Source organism: Rattus rattus, chromosome 2 (assembly GCF_011064425.1).
Source record: "Rattus rattus isolate New Zealand chromosome 2, Rrattus_CSIRO_v1, whole genome shotgun sequence".
NCBI lineage: Eukaryota > Metazoa > Chordata > Mammalia > Rodentia > Muridae > Rattus > Rattus rattus.
In genome coordinates, this window is record NC_046155.1 from 164,476,598 (window position 1) to 164,487,925 (window position 11,328).

The window sequence follows — 11,328 nt, forward strand, 5'->3', positions numbered from 1 at the left end:
TGGCACTTGTGCTGACGCTGCTTTTGTGTCACAGGTTTTGACCACTTTGAGCAGCTGCTGTCCGGGGCTCACTGGATGGTGAGTGCTTGGGTGACCTGAGATGTATGGGTCCTGCCCATCCTTCCTCTCCCTGCCAGCCGCTCAGCCCCATTCACCTTACTGTTCTTTCAGGACCAGCACTTCATGAAGACGCCCCTGGATAAGAATGCCCCCGTCCTGCTGGCTCTCCTGGGCATCTGGTATATCAACTGCTACGGCTGTGAGACCCACGCCATGCTGCCCTATGACCAGTACATGCACCGCTTTGCTGCCTATTTCCAGCAGGTACCAGCCTCTGGGCGGGGCTTCAGGGGGTCGGGTAGCAGGTGCCAGTGCCTTGCCTTGTGCTTGGGTATGGCTGTGGTTCATCTGTCTCTGCTGCTGGGTTCATGGCACATCTTGGTACCCAAGTCCTGTTCCACCCATGTTATCAGCTGGATTTCACCACTGTGAGAGGCACCCAAGCCAGACACCTCCTGGATTGGTTGTGGGCATGTGTCTTCCTCTTTGGCTCTCTTCTGTCATTGCTGTTTTTGGGTGGTGGTGTGAGCTAGGACCTGTGACCTATGCTGTGACCCAGGTGTGCTTTGTTCACCTGGATGGATGTGTCCCAGAGAATTTTCAGCCAAACCTTTCCGTATTTGTAAGCACATGTGACAAAAATTAGCACTCTTTGGGGCCTCTGATTCCGTGACCGGCCCTATTGTTCGGTCTGGGCACACCTACCTGCTCACAGTCTCCTCTCTCTCCTTTTCCTTTAACGCGCCTTTGTATGTTTCTGTGTGACTGAATGCCACATGGGTTCAAGGTGCCCATGGAGGCCAGCAGAGCTCAATGGAGCCCTGGGAACTGGAGTGACTTACTTGGCTGAGTAATTGTCTCACTGCCTCCGTCTGCTAACCTCGGCCTAGTCCTGGAAGCTTCTAGCCTCCGCACAATCTTATCTGGGCCTTGAATGTTTCAGCCTCTGAAACTTCCTGCTCAAAAAGCTCACTCCTTCCTCGTTCTTTCTGAGCTCTGGCTGGCTGATTCAACTCAGTTGTTGGAGTTCAAACTCCTCTCCAGGCTGACTGCTTCAATCTGGCTTCTCTCGGTTTCTTACTGAATTGCTCTCATTGAGCTCATATTGACTCTGGCGATCCGTTCTAGTCCTCTGGCTCCTTCTCATGCTCTGGCCCGTTCTGTCTTCACCTGTGTCTAGCTTGTTCTCTCTGTAACCTGTCTCTGTAAAACTCTCCCAGTCAAACTGCGTCCTTCTCTTTTCTGCACTGTCCCCGAGTAGCTTTTCTTTTCCTCTCTCTTCTCATGAGAGTTGGGCATATCCTAGTCTGTCGAATATTTCTTTTTTTTTTTTAACATTTATTTATTTTATGTATGTGAGTACACTGTAGCTGTCTTCAGACACACCAGAAGAGGGCATCAGATCTCATTACAGATGGTTGTGAGCCACCATGTGGTTGCTGGGATTTGAACTCAGGATCTCAGGAAGAGCGGTCAAAGCTCTTAACCACTGAGCCATCTCTCCAGCCCCTGTCGAATATTTCTGATTCATCACTTTGTCTGCCACTCAACTAGACATCGCTTTCAAACATGGGTGCTTCCTTCTACAAACTAACTTTACCTTCACAGTTTGGGATTAAAAGTGTGTGCCGGGTTGGGGATTTAGCCGAGGGGTAGAGCACTTGCCTAGGAAGCGCAAGGCCCTGGGTTAGATCCCCAGCTCCAAAAAAAAAAAAAAAAAAAAGTGGGTGCCAAGAGCCAAGCCACACTACAACTAGAAACATGTTTTGTCAGTAAATTTCACAATCTTGGGGTTCACAGTGTGATCAAATATCCTGCAACATGGGGCTGGAGAGACGGCTCAGCAGGTAAGAGCACTGACTGCTCTTCCAGAGGTCCTGAGTTCAATTCCCAGCAACCACATGGTGGCTCACAACCATCCGTAATAAAATCTAATGCCCTCTGCAATTGTGTCTGAATACAGTGACAGTATAAATATAAATAAATAAATAATTTAAAAAAAAAAAAAAATATCCTGCAACAACCTTCCATGCATCTTCACAGTAAATACGTTTTGACTTCTCAATTCACATGATTTTCTGGGTCAAGAGAGCAGTGGGCCGTCTTCCTGGGCTACCGTAGGCCACCTATAGGAAGGACAAATAAAGAGATCCTCCTCCTGTCTCCAGGTCCATCTCGTGGTCCTTATAGTAGTCTTAACAACAAAAAGCTCAGGAGACCGAGGCCCCACATTTACAGGAGTCCCCCCATGAAGCTGACTAAGGCACCCCAGGAAGGATCCAGGCAGTTCGTGACAGGCACATCTTACGGGTATAGAATTGAGCCTTTGTCCTCATTACAGGGTGACATGGAATCCAATGGGAAGTACATCACCAAGTCTGGAGCCCGGGTTGACTACCAGACAGGCCCCATTGTGTGGGGGGAGCCAGGGACCAACGGTCAGCATGCATTCTACCAGCTCATCCACCAAGGTAGGGCCGTCTGTCCTGGGCAAGTGATGCGATGCCTGGCAGGATGGGGATGGGACGGCAGGGACCTCCCGCTTAGGGTCGTGGCTTCCTATCGGCTGCTTGGGTAGCTTCCATGAGCTTAGGGTTGTATGGATGACTACTGTCCCCTTGCCCTTAACAGGCACCAAGATGATACCCTGTGATTTCCTCATCCCTGTTCAGACCCAGCACCCCATACGGAATGGTCTGCATCACAAGGTAAGAGGCCTGCCTGGACAGTTCTTGTACTTCTTAGGATCGTGGGAAAGCCCTCCTGCAACTGCCCCTCTCAGCAGCTAGATTAAGTCTCTCACTGCCATAGCAGATGACTACAGGTTTACTGCCTTGAAACCAGAGAATTAGAAGCCCGGTTGGAGGGGTTGGGGATTTAGCTCAGTGGTAGAGCGCTTGCTAGGCCCTGGGTTTGGTACCCAGCTCTGGAAAAAAAGAAAGAAAGAAAAAAAAAAAAGAAGCCCAGTTGGGTTCCTATCTTATAGAAGTATGGGCCAAACTGAAGCTGAATTAATTTCATCTCTGCTACTGTGAGAAAAGACTAAGCAAAAGCAACCCTGGGGCTTACAGTCCATGATTGGGAGAAGCAAGGGCAAGAACTTAAAGTAGAAACCATGGATGAATCCTGTTTGCTGGCTTCTTCTTGGGCTCATGCTTAAGATAGTTTTCTTGTACAGTCAGGCACCTCCTACGTAGGGATGGTGCTGCCCACGGTGGGCTGGGCCTTCGTGTATCAATTAACAATCATGATAATCCCCCACAGACCAATCTGAACTGGGCAGACTCAATTGACCCTCACATTTCAGGTGACTTTAGGCTAAGTCAGGTTGACAAGTCAAAGCCTAGAAAACAGGGGTTGGGGATTTAGCTCAGCGGTAGGGCGGTTGCCTAGTGAGCGCAAGGCCCTGGGTTCGGTCCCCAGCTCCGAAAAAAAAGAAAAAAGAAAAAAAAAAAAAAAGCCTAGAAAACAGCCAGACTTGGAAAATACTTGTTCATTCAGGTTTCAGGCAGAACCTTCTTCTCTGAGGACCAGTGTTCTGGTTCCTTACTGGCGGCCGAGTGTCTTCGTGTCTTTTTGTTTTGTAACAGGGTCACACAGTGCAACTCAGCCTGGCCTTGAACTTGGTAATCCTCTCCTTTGGCCTTGTGAGGGTATCGATTGGGAGGCGTGTGTCCGCTGTACTGGGATACAGCACTATTGACTTGATTCAACTAGAAAAGGGAGTCAATGCCTCTCCCTCTTAAAGTCTTAAAAGACGGTCATTAGCAGGATCCCTTATTACGTACTGAGTATTCCATTAGGCAGCTTGATGAGGTGGTGTACACCGTGATTGTAGGTGTTCAGGAGATGGAGAAAGAGGATCTGCCAGTTGAGGGCGGCCTGAGTAACTTAGCAAAAACCTGTCTCAAATTTAAGAAAGGATAGACTTGTAGCTTAGTAGAGGGCACTTGGATTCCATCCCCTGAAGAAAAAAATGAATAGTTTTCACTGTCACCCTCCTGTGTCATCCCATGTGGCCTCCTTCCTCCAGCCGAGCTAGGCAGTGAGTGGACTGGCCCATCTGTGTTGGCGCTTGCTACTGTAACTATGTGTCTCTTTCTTGTCAGATCCTCCTGGCCAACTTCTTGGCCCAGACTGAGGCCCTGATGAAGGGGAAGTCGCCAGAAGAGGCCAGGAAGGAGCTCCAGGCTGCCGGAAAGAGCCCAGAAGAACTGGAGAAACTCTTGCCACACAAGGTCAGCCTTCCTCCTGAACTTCAGCCTTAGGGTGACGTGCAGGGGCCAGAGGGATGACATCGGGGTCAGGGTGGGGGTCCATGGTTGTTTGTCCTACACAGCCGGAGGGTCTGTTTCCCCAGAGTAAATGTTCCACTCTCTGGGGTGGAGTGCCTTCCTCTTCAAAAGCTTGGGGACCAGAATTAGCCTGGGGACTTTCTCCCCTGCCCACTATATTTTGGCAATATTCTTTCTCTTCTTTCAGTTCCTCCCAGATCCACCTACCCAACCAACTTTATATTCTTCCTATAAATAGGTAGTAGGTAGGTAGGTAGGTAGGTGTGGGTGGATGGATGGATAGATGGATAGATAGATAGATAGATAGATAGATAGATAGATAGATAGATAGATAGATGATAGATACATACATACATACATATATACATAGATAGATAGATAGATGATAGATAGATACATACATATATACATAGATAGATGATAGATACATACATATATACATAGATAGATAGATGATAGATAGATAGATAGATAGATAGATTAAATTAGATTAGATTAACAGATAGTGTTTTAGTTAGATTTTTACTGCTATGAACAGACACCATGACCCAGGTTCAGAGCTTCAGTCCAGCATCATCTTTAAAGAGGACAGCATGGCAGCATGTAGGCAGCCATGGTGTAGGAGGAGCTAAGAGTTCTATGATTCTGAAGGCAAACAGAAGACTGGCTCCCAGGCAGCTAGAACCAGGCTCTTAAAGCCCATGCCTACAGTGACACACGTACGCCAACAAGGCCACAACTACTCCAAGGCCTCACCTCCTACTAGTGCCACTCCCTGGGCCAAGCACAAACTACCACAGACCGACAGACAGGCAGAAAAAGCAGAAGAAGTTATTGAAAACAACAAAATAAAACCATGGAGTCTGTTTTCTGTTGACCCGTGCTGTTCCTTGGTGTGTGTCTGGTCCTGGAATGGGTTCATAGATTTAGTGTCACTGTTTTGAAGAAAACCCATTTCCCCTTTCCCAGCAGCTAATTTTGCAGCTAGTTTATAGGCCGGACTTCCTGTCTGCTTTTCCTCCTCTGTGGTGGAATTCTGAGTTTCTAAGTGCATTGGCTCTGTTGGGTCTGGAAGACACCGTTTCCTTAAAGTCATCCACCACCTTTGCTCTTAGAATCTTTCCAGCTCCTCTTCTGCAGAGACTCCCGAGCCTTGAGGGGCGGGATGTGTATAGACACCTCATGTAGGGCTGAGTGCTCCCAAGCCTCTGCCCATCACGGAGGACGTTTCTTGTTTCCTGCAGGTCTTTGAAGGAAACCGGCCGACCAACTCAATTGTGTTTACCAAGCTAACACCCTTCATTCTGGGAGCACTGATTGGTGAGTGGGGAGGGGAAGGATGGGCTGGCTCGCTTGGGGTCACTGGATGGGGAAAGAGACGGGGCTGGAGGATTGGGAAAGGAGGAGAGAGAGGAGAGAGAAGAGAGAGAGAGAGAGAGGCGCGTTTTCATAGGCACTGTCTGCTGTTTCCTCTGCAGCCATGTATGAGCACAAGATCTTCGTTCAGGGCATCATCTGGGACATCAACAGCTTCGACCAGTGGGGGTGAGTTGCTGAGGGATCCCCCTTGTGCTTTTGGGTCGTCTCTAGAATGTGGCTCATCCTCCTCTTCCACCCTCCCCCTCACAGAGTGGAGCTGGGGAAGCAGCTGGCCAAGAAAATTGAGCCAGAGCTGGACGGCAGCTCTGCCGTGACCTCCCATGACTCCTCCACTAATGGACTGATCGGCTTCATCAAGCTGCAGCGCGACACCAAAACAGATTAAGTCCAGCCTCGGCCCTCCTGACTTCGTGTCCCTTCTCGCCTATGCACTGCATGGTCCTGCCCCTCCCTGCCCAGAGTGCGCACCACGACTTGGACTACGAGGCTTTGGGAGAAGCTGGTCTGGGCTAGCTGCTGTCCTTCCCCCCTCTGTACACCCTCCCCTGTTGAAGCAGGCGGAAGGGCTCTGATGCTGACGCCATGTTGTTCTGACCTGTATTCCCATCCCAGCTAGAATAAAGACACCCAGAGGAGGCATGGGCTCAGCCTCTCAAGTTTACTGAGGTGGTGCTTTATCTGTCGGGTGTGGGTGACCCTGCCTCTGCGTCGGTTGGCTCTTTACTCAGTGGTGGGCTGGTCCAGGAGAAGAGGGGACAGCTGGGTGATAGGGGTGCACGCTTTTAATCCCAGCACTTGGGAGGCAGAGGCAGGCCTAAGTTCAAGGCCAACCTGGTCCACAGAGTGAGTTCCAGGATAGCCGGGGCTACACGGAGAAACCCTGTATACAAAAACAAGCAAAAAAAAAAAAAAAAAAAAAGGGCTTGGGTAGGGTGGGGACAGGGATCTGCAGTTGATCAACTTGATCTGCGGGGTAACTTGATCTCTAGTCAAGTGTTCACCTCCTACTCCTCACCTTGGTGATGTGGAAGAAGTAATTCTGCTTCACTGGGCAAGTTTTTGTTGCTTTTTTGTTTCTATTTGGTTTTGGTATTAAAACCGGGAAATGGGGCTGGAGAGACGGTTAAGAGCACTGACTGCTCTTCTAGACGTCCTGAGTTCAATTCCCACATGGTGGTTCTCCAACCATCTATAATGGGATCCAATAACCTCTTCTGGTGTGTCTGAAGACAGGGACAGTGTACTCACATACATAAAATAAACAAATCTTTAAAACAAAAAACCCTTAAACCCTTCAAAAGACAGTTTGAGCAGGGTGTCATTACTCTCACACTCACATCCTGGCTGTCAGTGAGTCCCTGTGAGACTGACAGTCTCGTCATTCTACTTTCCTCCGAGTTAATTAGGCCCAGGGGATGGCCAGTCAGTAAAAAGACTTGGTACACGTCTTGGGGTTTCACTGCTGTGGAGAGACACCGTGACCATGGCAGCTTGTATAAAGGACAACATTTCGTTGGGGTTGGCTTACAGTCCATAGTCCATGTCATGGCAGAAAACATGGTGCTGGAGAAGGGGCTGAGAGTTCAACATCTTGATCTGAAGGCTGCAGAAGGAGTGCTACACTAGGCCTAGCTAGAGCAAGTTAAAGCCCTCCCCACTGCCTCACCCCCACCCTGCAGTGACACACCCTTCAGCAAAGCCTCACTTCCTAATACTGCCACTCCCTGTGGGCTAAGCATTCAAACTGGAGTCTAAGGGGCTGGGGGGCCATTCCTATCCAACCCACCACTGTACACAAAGCTTGGTCACTGAAGGGGTCTTTCTGCCATGCTTTGGAGGAAAAAGGACACAACAACCATGTGAGGTCTAGAGTGTGGCCACTGCTACCATCCAAGGAGACCAAGGATGTTTGACAGGGGCAAGGTGGGACTAGTCACTGGATTTAGGGCAGGTGGAGAGATGGAGATGATAAATTGGTAAGTGAATGCTTTTCCAGGCGGGAGATATCTGCACACAGCAATTCTGTGGGCAAGTTGTACAGTAACAAACTGCCTTTTATACACTGATTAAAGGGTAAAGGGAAGCTCAGGAGAGGTCCTGTGGGACACCTCCTGGAGCTAAAGGCGGATAGGACAAAAGGGAAGCCGGGTGGGGGTTGGAAGCTCTTCCAGGGTCCGGGAGCAAAACGCAGTAGTAGCATTTAAAACTACACACAAGTCACCTGAATTTGATCTATGACACCTACATAAAGGAATATGGGGTGAATTGATCCTAAACAACTTAGTCATATATATTATGGCAAGCACACACACACACATGCACGCACACACACTCACACACATGCACTCACACGTGCATGTTCATGCACACACACATCCAGTAACAAAATGTAAATGGTACTTAATTTAAGGCTAGCATGGGCTGTGTGAGCAAGTTCCAGGTTTGTCTACACAGTGGATATGTGTCTCGAGAAAAGGGTGCTAGGTCGTAGGGTCTCAGGTATAGGTCAGTGGTAGAGCATACTCAAGGATGAGTGTGAGAGGTGTCCCACACGACCTCTCCTGAGCTTCCCTTTACCCTTTAATCAGTGTATAAAAGGCAGTTTGTTACTGTTCAATCTATTATGTGCACACACAGGCATGACTACTTGTGGGGTAAACAGTTTCTCCAAGGGTTATGTGTTAAAAGCATGTGACCAGCAGGTGGCACTATTGGAAAGTAGAAGGTGAGGCTAGGAGAAAAATGACTCCCTTGAGAGGGAAAGCGGTGACTTTGAGAGGTTTTGCTGCTGAGTCTTCTTTCCCTGTATCCTGGCTGCCACCTTTGTGTAAATGACAGTCTCTAACATTCTTACACTGCCATGGTTTCTCAAAGCAGTGGAACCTATGTGTGCTAGTTCCCTATCTGTTCCTGTGACTAAACATCGAGGAGGAGAGGGTTTATTTGGCTTATACTTCCCGGTCATGATCTATTATTGAGGGAAATAGGTCCTAGAAGGAGTCAACTGTTTGCTGGCTTGCTCCCCGGCATGCGTGAGCACGTGTGTGTGTGTGTGTGTGTGTGTGTGTGTGTGTGTGTGTGTGCGCGCGCGCGCGCGCGCGCACGCGAGCGTGTGTTACAGTAGGCATTAACTACCTTGATCTATGTAATTCCTGGATTGAGGATTCTCAGGTAACTCTAGGCTGTGCTAAGGTAACAAGGCTAACCAGGACACCACGACCTGACAACCATAAAGAAGAACAAATCGTGACTTCGTTAAGTGGGCTTTTCACAGTAATAAAAACAAATACTGGCCCCATGAGTGTTACTGCAGCAAAACCGGAAGAGTCTACAATGTCACCCAGCACGCCTCGGGCATCACTGTAAACAAGCAAGTTAAGGGCAAGATTCTAGCCAAGAGGATCAATGTGTGGCAGATTGAGCACATCAAGCACTCGAAGAGCGGAAACAGCTTCCTGGAGCGGGTGAAGGAGAACGATCAGAAGAAAGAGGAAGCCAAAGAGAAGGGCAGCTGGGTTCAGCTGAAGCGCCAGCCTGCACCACCCAGAGAAGCCCACTTTGTGAGGACTAACAGAAGACAGCCTGAGCTGCTGGAGTCCATTCCATACGAATTCACGGCCTAATGGACAAAAAGGAAATAAAGGACCCGGACTGCAAAGTGTTTTCAAAAAACAAACAAAGAAAGAAGCAAATACTGGGCTGGCAAGAATGAGACTTTTATCTGATTTTTTTTTTTTAAGTTTTACTTATGTATACAGCGTTGTACCTGCATGTACAGCATGTAAAGCCATCTCTCCAGCTCCCTTTATCTGATTCTTATATGGATTTAAAAAATACACCTTAGGCTGGAGAGATGGTTCAGTGGTTAAGAGCACTGACTGCTCTTCCAGAGGTCCTGAGTTCAATTCCCAGCAACCACATGGTGGCTCACAACCATCTATAATGCACATCCAATGCCCTCTTCTGGTGTGTCTGAAGACAGCGACAGTGTTCTCACATACATACAATAAATAAATCTTTAAAAAAAATAAATAAAAAATAAAAAAATAAAAAATACACCTTGAGATCAAAAACACAGCTCAGGGGTTAAGAGTAGATTCTGCTCTTGCCGAGGACCCAGTTGTGTTCGGTCACCCCAGCTTGCAGCTCACAACCACATAGAACTCCAGCTCCAGAGGATCCAGTGCCTTCAGGTAACCTGCACTGATATGCACAGACATAGACATACGTGCACACTCACACAAATGAAAAGTCTATCTCATCTGTCTATTCATCCCTTCTAATTGCAATTCCCAGCACATGTGACCACACACACATACACTCTACATCTTGAGAAACACTAGCTGAGATAAGACACACAAGCCAACTTTGCTGATTCACCTGAAGTGAACGTCACAGTCAGACTTTACAGAGCCTCGAGTCTGCCACTTTAGTAAGGGGATAAACCAAGACCGATCATCAGAACAAGCCAGTTTCACCTCTAAGCTCTGGATGGACAGGGCTGAGGACAATCATTGTAAGGCGTGTGGTGTCCTCCACTCAGGTTAAAACAACACTGTCCCAGCATTTGGAAAGTAGTATTTATAGCTTCTTTTTACTTGCTGTCGTGTGTGTGTGTGTGTGTGTGTGTGTGTGTGTGTGTGTGTGTGTGTGTGTGTGTGTGTGTGTGTGTGTAGGACACAGGATAACTTCACGTGTCATTCCTCTGGTCCTGTCAGTCTTTCTGTTTATAAAGACAGGGTCTCGGGCTGGAGAGATGGCTCAGTGGTTAGGTTAAGAGCACCCAACTAGGGGTTGGGGATTTAGCTCAGTGGTAGAGCGCTTGCCTAGGAAGTGCAAGGCCCTGGGTTCGGTCCCCAGCTACGGAAAAGAAAGAAAAGAAAAAAAAAAAAAAAAAAAGAGCACCACTCTTCCAGAGGTCCTGAGTTCAATTCCCAGCAACCACATGGTGGTTCTCAACCATCTGTAAAGAGATCTGATGCCCTCTTCTGGTGTATCTGAAGACAGCTACAGTGTAATAAATGAATAAATCTTTAAAAAAAAAAAAAAAAAAAAAAAGGGGTTGGGGATTTAGCCCAGTGGTAGAGCGCTTGCCTAGCAAAAAAAGGCCCTGGGTTCAAAAAAAAGCTCCGAAAAAAAAAAAAAAGAAGAAAAAAAAAAAAAAAAAAAGACAGGGTCCTAGTAGCCTGAAAGTTACTGATCAGGTTGGTTGATCCAGTCCCAATTTCAGTGTTGTCTATTTGTTTGCTTTGAGATACTCTCAAACCATAACCAGGACTGGCCTGAGTTTCATTCACTCTGAAGTCCAAACTGTACCCAGAGTTCACCCTGACCTGGCAATACATGTTTTTCAAATGTGCTTATTTTGTTTAGTAAAACACCACTAAAGTTTTCATTATTTTCTTTCACCTGCACCGTGTGTGTTCCTGGTACTCGAGGAGGCCAAAAGAAAGAATTGGCATTGGATCCCCTCCCTACCCTCCTCCGAATACTGGAGTTGTAAGCAGTTGTGAGTAACCTATGTATATGATCAACTTTTTTTGTTTTGTTTTGTTTTGCCAGGCACGGTTTCTCTGTAACAGTCCTGGACTCG

At 47.8% G+C, this 11,328-nt stretch overlaps 1 protein-coding gene across 1 annotated transcript in view; it reads left to right on the forward strand.

The window, feature by feature from the left end:
- Positions 1-6,396, forward strand: part of Gpi (glucose-6-phosphate isomerase) — a 28,563-nt gene extending 22,167 nt beyond the window's left edge. The window contains exons 11-18 of the mRNA XM_032893879.1: positions 35-78; positions 172-324; positions 2,402-2,531; positions 2,692-2,768; positions 4,170-4,298; positions 5,600-5,675; positions 5,834-5,900; positions 5,985-6,396. Of these exons, the coding sequence (XP_032749770.1) occupies positions 35-78; positions 172-324; positions 2,402-2,531; positions 2,692-2,768; positions 4,170-4,298; positions 5,600-5,675; positions 5,834-5,900; positions 5,985-6,120 (812 nt within the window). The 3' untranslated portion in view covers positions 6,121-6,396. The remainder of the gene's footprint in view (positions 1-34; positions 79-171; positions 325-2,401; positions 2,532-2,691; positions 2,769-4,169; positions 4,299-5,599; positions 5,676-5,833; positions 5,901-5,984) is intronic.
- The last annotated feature ends 4,932 nt before the right edge of the window (positions 6,397-11,328 follow it).